The sequence below is a fragment of the Suncus etruscus genome, chromosome 1, assembly GCF_024139225.1.
Source record: "Suncus etruscus isolate mSunEtr1 chromosome 1, mSunEtr1.pri.cur, whole genome shotgun sequence".
NCBI classification, from domain to species: domain Eukaryota; kingdom Metazoa; phylum Chordata; class Mammalia; order Eulipotyphla; family Soricidae; genus Suncus; species Suncus etruscus.
This window is the reverse complement of record NC_064848.1, coordinates 181,437,516-181,453,634: the sequence shown is the minus strand read 5'-3', so window position 1 is coordinate 181,453,634 and position 16,119 is coordinate 181,437,516. Positions and strand designations below refer to the sequence as shown.

The window sequence follows — 16,119 nt, the reverse complement described above, 5'->3', positions numbered from 1 at the left end:
ACAAGTTCCCTGATCTGATACTGGGAGTAATTCCAGGGCTGACATGAAGAATCTAAATAAAGCCTTTCTAGCACAATAGCTATCAATTGCTCCATGATATAGGAGGATTTACTTACTGTATTTGTGAATAATTGAACATAGAAGGTCTAAGACTTCTGTTAATATTGACATGAACTTTATTAGGTCTGCTATTCTGACAGTAGAATTTAATTCAGAATATATTGCTCATAATTTAGGCACTCTGCTACAGTATTAAATTATCTTCAGTTTCTTGTCTCTTAATTCAACAACCAAGTATTATTCCCATGTAAAAGAAGTTATTGATGAGTACTACTGATTGTCACTACAAGATGAGAATAGTTTGTTCAGAAAGATAGCATCTATCACCATATTATATGCTCCATGCAAGCCAATCCATGGCTGATAGATATTTAAATGGGGGAGGTTGGGCCACACCCAGTGATGCTCAAGGGTTACTCCTGGCTAGTGCTCAGAAGTCGCCCCTGGCTTGGAGGACCATATGGGGTACCAGGAGATCGAACCTTGGTCTGTTCTAGGCTAGCACCTCTGCTCTGGCCCCTAGATCTTTACATTTTCCCACTGGGTAAGAGCCTAGTGGAGGATATCAATTAATCTTATGAGGGTAATGGATAACATTGGTTTTAATCAAGCAATATTAAGAATCAGAAGACCTAGGTTTTCATTCAATGTCAATCAGTTACGGTCTGGTTGTTCTTGGCCCACAGTTTCCTAGCTATACAGGATAATTTTACTGAGCTAGTATTAAGTGAGCAAATGTGACAATGTATATCTGTGTGCTCTCATTTCAAGTGGAAGCGTAGGCCCACACAAATATCATGCAAATATAGCTGTCTCCAACCCCACTCTGACCCCTCTGACCATTTAAGTCATAGTGCTCATGCCATTCCTAGATCTAGATACTGCTCTTTAAGATCCAAAACATGATGGTCTGGGGCCACTATTTCTAATTTTCATCCCCTTTATACCTCATCTTTGTGGCAACTTCAAAAGCATCATCCACCCAATAAAACTAGCTCTTTAAACTTATGATTCATGCAGCTAGCAATCTCTGGAGGAGAGGGCAATCCAAGACCCTGCCCTGATGAAACCAGGCCTGTTGCACTCATTACCCACAATTACTGCTTTGCCAATGGCCTTGATTCTTCACCACTCATCAATGGCTCTCTTCAGAGACACCAATCTGACCAAAACTCAGTATGATGGTATTTGGGCTGACATTGCCAGGACTTTTTTTGAAGTATGTATAGGCATCCTCATCCTTCCTTCTCATACTTCCAGAAGCCCGGGAGTGGAATTTTTGTAGGGAAATAACACCCTACAAAAGGTGCAGTATTAGCACTAGTGTTGGAATTCTTGAACTGGGTAACAACTCCATTTCTTTTCTTATACTGTTATCTCTGTAGGAACACACCAATTTAGATGCCACTGTGTATCTGAACCCACCTATATTTCAGAACAATATGGTGTAAAGATGAAGAATGAAAAAATCCTTGTCTTGATGGGATAACAAAACTACTCAATCATCCAGCAAACATGTGTTGATTCTTCCCTCCTTTCTGAAAGTAGAAGGGTTATGTGTGAGAGTACCTCAGAGGCACTGGAAGTACAACACTGGTCAAGGTAAAATTCCTCACAGTTCCAATAGAAATCAGAGTCAACAGATAAGAAATCTACAGTGATAGAGGCCAGCAGGATTTAGCACAGCAAATAGAACACTTGTCTTTTATGCAGCCAACCTGGGTTCAATCCCCAGTACCACATAAGGTCCCTGATTCCCACCAGAAGCAATCCCTGAATATAGTAGAGTGTGTCCCCAAAACAACAACAACAAAATAAGTAAATGATTAATAACTTAATAATTGCAGTCACTAAGTTTTATTTTCAATAAAAAGATAAGTAGAAAATATATGTTCTGTGTAGGAAATATAGGATTTCTCTTGCATTTTCTTTATTTATTCCAAGATTCCTCTGATTTATTTAAATGTCTATCTATCCCCAAGGAAATATGAATAATGAACTGGATGGCATTAGCTGGCCACTGCCCTCCTGTAAACCTCTCATCTGGGCCATGTGCTGAGTTACTTGAGGAACAATGTGGGAATTTGTTCTATCACCTCAAGTTGGAAATTTCTCTTTTTAAAAAAACAGTTCTTTGAAAACAGAGCTATTCTTAGCTTCTTGGTGCTTAGCTTACGGATTGAGAAATCCTTTGCTAGAGATGACTATCTAAGAATGACTGAAAGTTAATGGGACTAGATTTTTCCTTGGTGGGAAGCCTGGAATAGTCTGGCAGAGGATGGTGCTGAATATGGGCATGGGAGTGGTGGAGACACAGGATGATGAGGCTGATGTCCTTTGGAGATAACATAGCACACACATAGCTCCTGCATATGACTTACCTGTATATCTGATTCATCAACATCCTACCTCATTCCCCTGCATATCTTGGACTGTGTCAACAGAACTCTGCCAGGTCTCCATCTTCCAGCCAATGACTAATTAGATTGCCTAGTGCTTCTTCCCTAGAGCCATTCAGTGCTGAACAGGGCTCTGATTCTCCCTCTTGTGATCCTCAGCACTTTTCATAGCCTAGCACACTTCAGGACAATTGGGCGGGGGGAGGGGGGTGAGTTGCTTATCCTACAAATTTGTGTTGCTTTAGTGAAACCAGTCTCTCAAGGATGCAGATAATTGATTCCTTCAAGAGGACCAGGCATGCGTTTTCTGCTGTTTAGTCTCAGTAGTTGGCTCTGAGATAATTGTTTTCTCTTTTCAGTCTCAGAGTCCACTAAAAAATGATATATGTGTGTATATTTTCCCTTTTAGTCAAATAAATCTTATCTCCAATAAATACCATAGTAACAGCTTTTGACTCTGGCTGCCCTCAGATGGGTTTGAGGAGAAGTAAGATTCCTGAAGCTGAGACTGGAAAGGAAGATGAGCTCAGAGATGATGAAAGGTAGATGAGCACACAGTACATCATCCTCTACTGAGAGAAAGAGAAAGAGAGAAAGAGAGAGGAAATGAGAGAGAGGAATCTGCAAGCATAGTCTACAATACATAATGCAAGCAACATACAGAGAAACCCAGGCAGATGTTTCTCTGAACAGGATCCAAGCTGTGACACTGCTCAGCAGAATACATTAGATAAATGAAGGTGAATGAAAGGGACAGGAGGCTGACCTTGTGATCTCATGAAGTAGTTGGCATGATGCTCAGCATTCTCCCTGACCCCTCTTCAAAGGACTTGAGACAGGTGTTTTTTTTGTTTGTTTGTTTGTTTGTTTTGGAACCAAACCCAGCAGTACTTAAGGATCAATCCTGGAGGTACTCAGGTGACCACATGGTGTGTTGGGATCAAACAAGGGTTGGTTATGTACAAGGCAAGCAAGCATTCTATCTACTAAACCATCTCTCCAGCTCTATTAAGAAAGATTTTTGAAATAAATATTTCTAATTTCCTTCAAATAAAGAGTCTTCTAAGTCTAGCTGCAATCCTGCAACATTATCCACAGGCCACGATTCCTTCCAAATATTATCTTTGGCCCACTCACTGTATTTGTTTCTTTTCATAAACACCCTCCTTTATACTGGACATTAATCTCACCACGTAGACATGATTAGCAAGCTAAGGGTTTTTCTTATTAAAAACAGTTAATTTTCCCTTCTTAACGAAAAAAAAACACAACATATTTGAATCTCTGAATATGCTCCTCATTTATCACCCACCCCCAACAAGGCATCCAGGAGTTCTCTGGGTAGGACATGAATAATTTTTATAAAAATGCAATTGCTGACTGTGTCGTACATCCATGCAGCTTTATAAAACAAAGCAAATGATTACCATCAATTACAATAACCTCACTACACAAGACTGCAATTAATCTACAGCTCTTCAGATAACCACTGCTGCACAGTACCCAAGAAAATGCCTGGCATTAATTGACTTATCACGATCAGCAATGATAGATGGGGCAGATGGCAGTGTGATTATTCACTGTCAACAAAATAAACACATGCTTTGCTGCGAGAAGTGTCTACTTGGGTCCTCTTTCAGCAGACAGACAAAAATAGAGACCAAAGGTGATTTTTGAAAAGAGCTCAAAATTGAAATGAAATGTTAATGGAAAGATAAAATACATTTGTTTACACTCTGGGGCTAAGGCTCAGGAGAGACCAATCAAAGGACACATTCTGTAAGGAAATCATGGGTTATATAGAAGCTCAACATTAGGAGGGTCATTAAAACTAACAGTCACCACCTCAGGAAGCTCATCACAAAGAGTGATGAGTTTAGTTGGATAAATAACTACATTTTGAACTGTCCTAATAATGAGAATGTATGAGGGAAATTGAGAACCTGTTTAGAGTACAGGCGGGGGTCGGGTGGGGAGGAGGGAGACTTGGGACATTGGTGATGGGAATGTTGCACTGGTGATGGGTGGTGTTAAAAAAAAAAGAAAAAGTATAAAAGATGCACTACAATTTAGGATTAACTGGAAAAAAAAAAGAAATTAAAAACTAACAGTCACTAGCTCATTACGATGTGAGTCACATTTGTGAAGTCCTTGAATTACACTCCATGATTACTGATTCAGCTGATAAGGTTTCATTATTTCAGAGTAAAAAATCATTCCTGTTATGTATAGTTCTGATGGTTAGAACATCTATTTAGATAAACTTCATCTTTTTGTAACTCCCACCTATTGACTCAATTTTCGCTTCCCTCAATACCACATCTAAGATGTCAGATTTTATTTTTTTACTTACCAAAATCTTTACATATCCCCAAAGCCAACATTTCACTTTCCAACTGTTTTCTACATGTCATTGTTTTGGCATTTCTAATATCCTGGATGTTTACACCTCAACCCACACCATTTTATGCACCACTCATTCTGAGGGGGCATGGAGAGAAACCTCATGCAATGGTGCTGTCTACCCTGGGCATGCAAGAAAGAGGCACATGTGCAGTCGATACTGCTTGTATTTCTAGAACAGCATTTCCCAACTAGGGCTGGATGATTCAATGGGTCTTTCAGAATATTCCAAAGGGGCCACAAGGGAAAATTACATAAATAGAAGGACTGTGACATGAAACTAGGGGGCCAACTAGAAGACAATGGGAATAGAGGAAGAAAACAAAGCTGGAAAAAGGCCACAGTTGAGCCTAGAGCAATGGATGTATTTGTTTATCCTGCTTGGGAAGTTTTTCCTTTTTTCTATCAGCCTAGATAGCATTAAGCTTTGTCATTTTATTTGTAAGGGGTTGGTAACCACTGAGTGCTAACAAACTTTGAAAACTTTGGGTTTTATATGACTGTAGATTTTTGAAAACTGAGACTATTCAAACAGCACAGCCTAATCTTTTAAGGAAATTTTTTTTTTTTTTTTTTTTTTTTTTTTTTTTACAAAAGCTCCTTTTTTGGATTCTTTTCCTGGAGTCTCTAAAGTCACTTGATTTGAGAAAAGGCTTAAGGGTCAATATTTTGATAACACTCACCAGTTAATTCTGATTTGCAACTCTACTTAAATGCTTTTTCACTGAGAATATTTAATGTCTTATGGTGGGATTGCTTCTCAAACTGCATCATGGGTCTCACTAGGGAGCTATTAAGATTCAGATTCTTATAGAATATGCTCATCCTGGTCTGGGATGGGCCTAGGAAAAGTAATAGCATGGAGAAATCCAATTGTTATGTTTCCCTTAAGTATTCTAGAGACACTTATTACTCTAAAGTTGTGATTCATGTACAAGTTACACAACACTCTTATTACATATTAAAGATATAGCAACCTCAAGAAACTGTATAATTTAATAATTTTAGCCTAACACCCACCTATACTTTTTTTTACTCATTCACTCAGTAAATTCATATTTTTCACTTTGAAGCAATACTATGCTAAACACTTAGATATAACAGAATTCTGGGGGAGAAAAACAAAGAAATAATAATAGCAAGCCAACAAAAGAACAAGTAAGTCCACATGGAGAATAATTACAAATGTTAAAATAAATTATAAAAGAAATAATTTATCTAAATCTAAATCTGACCAGTCTTTAGTTATTCTTGGGTCATTTTTGGGGATGATAATGGGACAGATCATGACTTAGAACAGGAATGTATCTCGGGCCTTCTGCATGCAAAGTAGGAACTCCAGTTCTTTGAGTCATGGCATTAAAATCCAATTTTTTTGCCCCGTATTTCTTACTCTACTTTATTTTAGTTCAGGATTTGCCACTTCAGGGAGTTTCCCTCTACCACCATTTGGTAGACATCCTTAATAAATCCTAGTGTTTCCCCTATAGATCAAGGAAAGAGATTCAGTACTTGCTTAAACTTGTCCTTGATGCAGGTAATTACCTATAGATCGAAGATAAACTTCCTTAACAAAGAGGCCTACTGTTTTTTTTTTTTTTTTTTGACTCCCAACTTTTGCTTTGTCTTTGTGGTCTACCAATTGGGGATGGGGCTTTTAGAATACCTTACTTGTGTAAACTACTTGATTTTAAAAATAGCAATGTCTAAACTCAGACATAGAAGAATCTAGAGAGCACACAATTAGAGAACACACAATTAGCATTTAGTAGAGCACAACATACAAGCTCAGGCTCTTTAATTCCAAAGTACATGCTCGTAACTGTGTTCTACAATTGCCTCTCTTCTCAGTCCGGTTCAAGAAGGACACTTATCCTGTGAAGCTTTTTCTGATTCCTTCAAGGAAAACTTTATCACATTAGCCTTTTCATTTTTTACTGGTCCCTTTGATTCTAACAGCATGACATTATTCTTTAATTATTTGAATCCAGCACTATTTGAGTTCCTCTGTGTTAGGAACTCTGTCTTTTTACATTTTAACCCCTAACTTCTAGTATCTAGCATAGGGAATGGGTATATTCTCAGCTGTTGCATTTTGGACAATCATTTAATTCTGACCACTGAACTCACTGAGAATGTGGGTCTACTCAGTGTCTTGCTTTTATGAAAAAATGCCACCAAACTTTACACATGATCTTCAGTTTTAAGACATTAAAAGGATCAATTCAGTAGGGAGACACATACTTCAAAGTTTTCTTGATAAAATACCAAAGACTCTTAGACAGAAACAGGGTTAGTTAACAATAAGTATCCCTGACTCTGAGTTGACAATAATCCTCAAGTAGAATAGGGATTAAACAGGTTATATGACTCTTGTTTATGAAGTGTCTTAAACGCAAAGGGCATCTTTTTAGATTTTTATTCTAATTCTATAATTGAAATAGATCTAGCTCATTGTTGTGGTCCAACTGTTGGACTGCTGTGTAAACAGGTGGAACAGAGTGCCCAAGAAGTTATCAGTTACTGCATTTGCTTATTAGTCAGCACTTAAGTTCAAATTTCAACCAGCAAACCTACCTCCCCAGAGAAGGCCTGTCCATTGAGGAGATGCTCTGATCCTTGGCTGTCTTCACTCCCAAAGTGAAGCCGGATCTCCTCAAGCCGATGGCTGTATGTCATGGGTCCTCCTGAAATGTTGACCAAGTGTTCCTTGTCCAGACGCAGGGACACATGCCTTCCAGTGTTGTACATGGTCCCACTGACCTGCAAGGCAATAAGCAACAGGTCAGTCAAAACTATTCTCCTTGCACTTTTCTCTAAACCCAGCACAGTGCTTTGACCAATACCCTTTGCTTCCTTTTGATAGGAAGGTATTAGGTGATAACCACAGATGTAAGGAGAGGTAGCTTTCCCATAAGGCACAATCCTTCCCCATTTGGCCTCAATGGCACTGTCTAAGGCATGACCCACAGTATCCCTTAGGAATTTAAGGTGGTAACTCAAGGGAAACATCATCAGTTGTGAGAACTCTTTGGAACACAAGGGAGAGAGACAGGTCTGTGTGAAGAACCATTCATGTGCAAAATTTAGTTTTTCTAATGATTAGTAAATGGCATTATATATGGCATGGGGTATATATTACTGAAAAATAATCCATAGTTCATTGTCCATAGATAGTAACATCTATTACTGAGGAGATAGTTCATAGCACAGCATTAGTATGTGTAAAGTTCTAGGTTTAATTCCCAGCAATGCATGTCTCTTAGGCTACCCCTTTGCATATCTGAGTATGGTAGGCCCCCTTCATTATCACCAAGTATGGCCACTATTCCTCCTCTTTCTCCTGCCACTACTACTACTACAACCATTGCCATTATTCCTCCTACTATACTTTAAAAAGCCACAGCTCCACAGGTAATAACCACCACTAGTAGTTTAGTGTATATATTTAACATTTAGAGCTACAGATTCCCATATTTTTATAGGATCATTTTATATGTGAGTGTTTAGGAGATAAAATTTTTTTTCAGAGACGTATGCTCACTAGACAGCTACAACCAGCAATTGGTAATTTGAAATGGTTGCCTAATATTTCATGCAAACTCTACAGATAATTGTTCCATCTTTAAATCCTCTTCAATTTTTTATCATAAAAATACTACAGTTAACATTCTTTTGGATATATATTTTTATGAATCCCAAGATAATTATTAGGGAAATTCTGGTATACACTTTGTACTAGTGTTTATTATCCACCATTAAATTTATCTACAATAGAGAGTAGATTCCACAGAACAGAAAGGGAGTTCTTGGAATTCATGACATTATGAAAAGAACAATAGGCACTCAAAGTACTCAAGGCAGGTGAGAAAAGTTGCTTGGAATTCTTATAGGCTATGATCACTGTATTGTGGTGATAGATTTTTTTTGACTTTCTGCATTTCTGGAAGTCTGTGACTGTGCAGCATTCCTAGAAAACAGTTGTTTACTGAAGCAAGGCAGGGTCCATGTAATATGTGTGCCTGCTCTTCCCTGGTCACTTGGCAGAAAGAAGAATCAAGGATTCTTGAGGCAAAAGACTTAATCTGCCTCATGCTGACATTGAGCAAGTCACTTGGTCTCTTTTTTCCTTCCTCCAATTTCACTTAGGCACCATAATTTACAATATTGTGAATCAGGAATCTTAGACATACAATGTTCTAACTCCACACCTACTACCCATGTTAGGATCCCTCCACCATTTACTTAAGATCTTTCCACTTGGTTTCTTGAGACCTCAGTTTTGTTAATGCTAAATTAGAAATATGAGAATTTTTCATGAAAGTAAGGGCTTAAAATACTGCAAGGCATATAGGAAACGAATTTCAAAATGATGAAAGGAAATAATAATTCCTTTAAGTAGGTGGATTTTAAATAACTGGATTGCACAGAGGAAGTGTATCTCAGAGAGTCAGTCTTAGAGAGAAAATGGAATGAGGGTTGTTAGCAACTGGAAGAAGGGAAAAAGAGGAGAGAATATTTTAAGAGAACAGGATTTTGGTTCTGCAAGTTGAAAACAGTTTTGGAGATGGATAGTGATGAGCAATCTGAATGTACTTAAGACTACTGAAATGGATACACATAAAGCTGCTAACGGTGGTGAATCTCATAATAAAAAATTTGAGAAAAGAATTTCCCCCATGAGGTGCTTGTGAAAATTAAATAACACATGCAATTTTCATTCTCTTCCTTCCTTCCTTTTTACTTATTGCCTGGCTGAAAGGATCCATGTTCAGCTTCCATTTTCCAAAAGCCTGGCAGAATAAAGGATTGCTTCTATACATCACAACAAAGAATGTTAACTGATTTCTGCCTCATGGTGATTCTCTTTCTTCTGACTGCACTTTAATGGGTTTTTGAGTTTTTCAACTTTATTTCCAGATCTCTTCTGCTTTCATGACTCTGTCTTTAGGCATTCATCCAAAAAGTATAGATGCATTTGACTGTGCTATGAGTTTGGGTTAGTGTAGTCAATAAAATAAGAAATGGCCCCTGCCTTCATGGAGCTCATATTCTCTGCTAGGTAGACAGGAGTGAGGGAAGTCATGTGGAATATGGAGTTCTGCCATATGTCCATGTTGTTCTTACAATTAAATGCAACCCTCCCCTTATCTCTACCCTTTGCTTAGACACCGAAATAACATTAATTTGTATTAATCAGGAAAAAAAACTGTAGCCAGGGTATGGTTTGTTGCACTTTAATTTAAAAATAAAAGCTTGACAACATTATGTATGATATCTAATGGTACATCTGCACTGTAGTAATTAACACTGCAGCAGTGTCATTTTATCTGTAATGCTAATTACTGTGTTTCCAATGAACTACTTTGGTGCACAGCATGTCAGAAAAAGTTGTATTATGCAGAACAGGAGATGGAGCTGAATGGAGAAGTTGAAGCTGCAGGGGATATTCAGGTTGCCTGTGGCTGACTGAGTTCTTTTGTTTTATTTTAATCCATTGTCAAATAAATAAGTGAGATATGTGATGCCCATTTTACAACTGGGAGCAACATGTGTCCTAAGTGAAGACTCAGTGACTTTTCCAGGGCCATCCATTTTAGCTGGTAAGAGTGGCAAAGCCACTGATTCCAAATATAAGGATGTTAATGTGAACAGATGCAAGTATCTTGGTTCATTGTAGATGGAAATTACGTTGGGGATGTTTCAATTCTTGGTATTTCCAGAGGTTCTGGATTCTCTTAGGAAAGTAGAGGACTAGGCTGGACACTGGATGGCTGTTGTTCATCCAGGAAGAGGTTTGGAGCCACCAGAAGTCTCTTGTTTTCTTCCCCTGCTCACATTTATTCTGGCTTGGACAGGGTAGAGCTCTTTGTTTTGATGGAAGCAAGTTGCAGGTGCTGCATAGATATTATATGCCAATGGATATTCTGTGCCATAGATATTGTGTTCCAATTATCAACGTAGTTGATAATTGAAAACCACCTAATAGCACATTCCTTGGCAGAGCAAGCACACTGCCCCCCAGGTTTCTGTGCACAATTGAAAGTCCTCATGTAGAAAAGACAGAGCCTTGCAGCCACTCATGACTAGTCAGAACTTCTTATTAATGGAGTCATATCTTTCATCCCGGTGACACTGTTTTTAACAGAAATTAAATCTGGTCAGTGTGTTTTGAAGGTCAGGAGAATTTTCAGCAATGATTATTTTCTTGATAGCTGACATTTTGATTTGAATTCTCAGTTAGTATCAGATATGGCGCCAAATTCTGAAGCTAAACATCACTAATCCCCAATACACAATACAATGTGTATATTTTTGCTTTTTCTTGGGTACAAAGATACTGGATTTATCCTTCAGGTGGGAAATGACGGGCTTTCACAGGGCATCCCTGGCAAATGATATCTCTACAAACAGCAATTGTCAGGGATCTAGGCTTGCACCCCTGTGACTTAGCACTAAGGCTTGTGCTCTTTTTAATTTTTACTTATTTATTTATATTTGGTTTTTGGATTACATCCGATGGTGCTCAGGGGTTATTTTTGAATCTACACTTAAGGGTCATTCCTGGCGGTGCTGGGGGACAATATGGGATGCCAGGGATAGAACCTGGGTCATCTGTGTGCAAGGCAAAAGCCCTACCTGTTGCTATCGCTCTGGCCCCAAGGTTTGTGTTCTTATTTTATTTTTATTTTTTGGGCCACACTTGGCGGCACTCAAGGTTACTCCTAGATCTTGATCTACACTCAGAAATTGTTTCTGACAGGCTCAGGGGATCATCTGGGATGCTGGAGATTGAACCTGGGTTGGCCACCTGCAAGGCAAACACCCTACCACTGTGCTATATCACTCAGGCTCCAAACTTGTGGTAATTTTTTGCATAACTTGACAGCACATAGGGAGTTATAATTTTTTTTCAATGACAGTTGGTAGTGTAGGAACCCCACCATGATTTACAGCAGGATATTACATTAAATATAAGGGGCTGTACTTGAAAATCATATAAATTGAAAATCAGGGACTGAAACTCATTCAACCATCAAGGCAGAAATGGGTGACATGAAGAAAATAAGGTTGGAAGAAACAAAACCAATAGGCTGCATATACACATATTTAAAGAGATTTAATTTAAAAATAAGCTCACTAAATTATGGAAATCTGTAGCATGGACTGGAAGAGTAGAAGTTCAGAAACGAACATGAAAGGCTCAAAGGCAGTTCAAACCTTATCTGACACAGAATTACCTCTTGACGGGGGAGGTCAGGTTTTTTGTTCTATTCAGGCTTCACCTGATTGGATGAAGAGCACTCACATTATAAAAGGCAAATTGTCTTCAAGTTCATTGACTCAAATATTTGTATCATTAAAAACAACCTCATAGATACCTCCAGAATAATACTTGACTAAATATACAGACACTATGACCCTGGTATATTAGTGTAAAAAATTAACCATCATGTTGATCTTCAAACATCACTTGCTTTCTTCCTATTTTAACAGCTCTTAACCAAAGGAGTTGTGCTGAAAACACATGTAAATAGCAGATATATGTTGAATTTATTTAATGGAGACACTTGAACAATGTCACTTGTAGGACTTGGGTTGATTAGAGGTAAACCTAAATATACCGTTCTACCCTTAGAAGTTCTAAGCTACTGGGTTGGTGGGATGCAAAGGTTATGGGAAGTTTTCCTTCTATTCACTTGCCAGGAAACATGACTCAAATTTTCTCAAATATACCAAAAATAATTATCTATGGCTTAGAAGTAAAACCAGTGCTCCAAATGGTATCAGAGAAGCAAAGAAGCCCTTGTAGAAGGAGAAAAGAACTGGGTGATAGGCACTAGAACCATATCCTCAACACCATTGGCTGAAAAGAGATAATGTGGTACATACACATTGTGAGGACACTCAATGCTTGGTGCTGTGCCACCTTTTCCATCAGAAAATTAAATTAGAGACATGGATTTCTATGCAGAAAGACTAAGGGAGTGATGAGGAAATTAAATCCAACAGAAGTTTCTGCAATACAAAGTATATAACCTTTTCAGACACAATTTCCCAGTTTCCAAAGCCTTCCTTCCTTCCTTCCTTCCTTCCTTCCTTCCTTCCTTCCTTCCTTCCTTCCTTCCTTCCTTCCTTCCTTCCTTCCTTCCTTCTTTCCTTCCTTCCTTCCTTCCTTCCTTCCTTCCTTCCTTCCTTCCTTCCTTCCTTCCTTCCTTCCTTCCTTCCTTCCTTCCTTCCTTCCTCCCTCCCTCCCTCCCTCCCTCCCTCCCTCCCTCCCTCCCTCCCTCCCTCCCTCCCTTCCTTCCTTCCTTACTTCCTTCCTTCCTTCCTTCCTTCCTTCCTTCCTCCCTTCCTTCCTTCCTTCCTTCCTTCCTTCCTTCCTTCCTTTCTTCCTTCCTTCCTTCCTCTTTCCTTTCTTTCCCTCCTTTCCTTCCTTCCTCCCTCCCTCCTTCCCTCCCTCCCTCCCTTCCTTCCTCCCTCCCTCACTTCCTTCTTTCCCTCCCTCCCTCACTTCCTTCCTTCCCTCCCTCCCTCACTTCCTTCCTTCCCTTCCTCCCTCACTTCCTTCCTTCCTTTTTCCTTCCATCCATCTTCACTCCCTCCCTTCCTCCTCCCTCCCTACCTCTTTCATTCCCTTTCTCCCTATTTCCCATTTGCCAATTCTCCCTTCCTCCCTTCCTCTATGCTCAGGGAATCACTCCTAGTAGAGCTTGGTGAACCATATATAGTATCTAATATAAATGCCAGGTTGGCCACATCCAGGACCACTTCCCTACCCACTGCACTATTGCTTCAGCTCCTCAATTCAAATCTTAAAAATATCAGTAATTCTAGATATTTAGCTATTTTTTCTGCTGATCTATTTTTTTCCATACAGAGTACACAGTCCTGTTTATTAGAACAGCAGAGTTTCACATTCTTGCTTTTGAGATGCAGTCAAAATCAACAGACTGCCTTAAGTTTTATTTTCAGCTTTAATAAAATATAGTATGAATACATAGAGCTAAGTCACATGTCCACAAGCCCTTTGGAGTTACTGATAATTAAAGATAATTTAAAAATTCAAAGCAACATTGTTCTAAAGCAGAAATTTCCAAAGTGATTTGGCCTGCTTTCTCCTTTTTGGGAAACAAAATTGGACTTAATACACTGGAGGAAATCCACCAGTTTTAAGTGAAGAACAGCAAACATCCCCATAATTGCACTCAAAGCTATTACTACTGCTCTGAATCATTTCAGAATCCTGAAGGAAGAGGCATATTATCAATTTGGAAAATACTTGTTCATAACATTGTCTACAGTTTAGCATTCTAGCTCAGTATCTCCAGATACATGAGACAATGGACAGGGCAGTGAACTTCTGAACAGCAGTCTAATGCTAGGCAAATGCATGTTGCATAATGTTATACAACAGAAGCAGTAACTCTGGTCTCTTCCAGGCCTTTGTTTAATCCTTACACTGTCCATGTAGTGAAGGCATTTCTATTCATGTTCTATAGAGGAAGAAAGGAAGCTCAAAGGAGGAAAGGAAAACCTCGAATATACCTATGGTTCCACACTTAGAAAGTGGCAGAGCCAGAATTCCAAGATAAGCTGCTAATGTCTAAACTGCAACTGTACAATAGAAGCCACAAGTTGGTCAAATGCTAGAAAAACATGTTGGTTGCAGTGTCTTCTGGGATTGGGCAAAAACTCAAAGTGTGTCCAGGGATAGGCCTATCTGAGTATAATTGTTCAGACTTAACTTAAATACCTGGGAGAATTTATGGATAAAAGGAGCAAGGGAAATAATAGTTTTCATATACTATGAGTTGAAAGATAGATCCTACCTACTTGCTTCTCCTGCAATAGGATTTGTATCTGGGTGGCACAGTCCAGAATGCTGGCTTTATGCCTTGAGGTGTGAGTGAGGATGGTACTGCAGCCATGTCATATAAATTAGGTTTCCTTTCTTTGTAACTGAGGTTTCCTATTATGTGTCTCTGAACGCTCTGCTGAGGTGTGTAATAGGTCTTTCCAATGTAATTAGTGAGCCTAAGAGATTTAAGAACACCACTTAGTCTGGTTTCCTGCAGCGTAGCTCAAGATGCCAAAGGACGATATGTAAATGCAAGGGTCCAGTGAGCTGTCTGTTCAGAGGGGCATTCTGGAGGCATGACAAGAAAGAAAAGTCATTTTCTTTCAAAAAACAAGAGGAGTCAAATCATTAGCCTGACTTCAGGTTAGCATATACATGGAATGGCAATGTGCAGATGGCATGGACTCTACAACTAAAAAGACTTCAGAGGTAATCAACCTTTCATTTATATATTAGAAGCTGGCAATAGACAGAAGTGGAGACATTTATCTAGTATTTTATATTAAGTGGCAGGGTCAAGAGAGGGATACAACAACTAGCTCTGTTCTTTGCCCATTTCATTTCTCATATTATTTTACTTTTTGTTTAAATTATTTATGCTAAATTCCATAAGCACTCAGTGAGAAATTCTGGTGTACTAAAGAGTAGGTATACATAAAGAGCACTAATCATCAAAATGTAGAAAAACTTGAGCCTGACAATTGAATAGATCATCTACATGAATCCATTACTCTGGGTACATGACTCTTTTCAGTGCTTGATCAAATGCTATAGTATAGAGTCTATACTATAGATTTTATATGAATAACAGTATATAAAAGGATTATTCTGTTGAGAAGAGAGATGTAGTTTTTGGGGATGGGTGTTAGGAGAAGGCAGTTTTGTAATGCAGCCTTGAAAATAAATGCAGAAGGTCAAAAATTGGGAATTTCTGAGTTGAAGCTATTGAGAAGGAAATGGCTGAGAGGTGGGTAAGAAAGAAAATGGAACCTAGTAGGGCACTTGCCTTGCACATGCCTAATCCAGGTTTGATCCCAGGTAACCCGAAAAACAGCAGGAATGATCTCTGAGCACAGAGCCAGGAGTAAGCCCTGAGTACTGACAAAACAAAGCAAAACAAAACAAAACAAACAAATAAACAAAAAACAAAAAAAGGAGACAGAACCCAAACAGTGAGATCTATTTTGAGTAACCATAGATGGAGCTGTGTAGGAGGGTTTGAGAAGTATTTCCAAGATTTCACCCACCACTCTTAACTGTGCAGGAAGAATGCAGTTTTTCCTTAGCATTGCTAAACTTGAGTCTTTATCCCATCCGAGTAGTGTTTGTGGTAAGCGAAGACAATTTTGGAATCAGCATTGAAAAACCAGATGAGAGGGTCATATGAGCTACTTG

The 16,119-nt window shown here is 38.8% G+C and overlaps 1 protein-coding gene across 2 annotated transcripts in view; it reads right to left on the bottom strand.

Annotated features, from left to right (window-relative positions):
• Positions 1–16,119, bottom strand: part of CA10 (carbonic anhydrase 10) — a 550,141-nt gene that overhangs the window by 107,016 nt on the left and 427,006 nt on the right. For both annotated transcript variants that reach the window (XM_049771020.1, XM_049771018.1), the window contains one exon: positions 7,440–7,625. In XM_049771020.1, the coding sequence (XP_049626977.1) occupies positions 7,440–7,625 (186 nt within the window). The remainder of the gene's footprint in view (positions 1–7,439; positions 7,626–16,119) is intronic.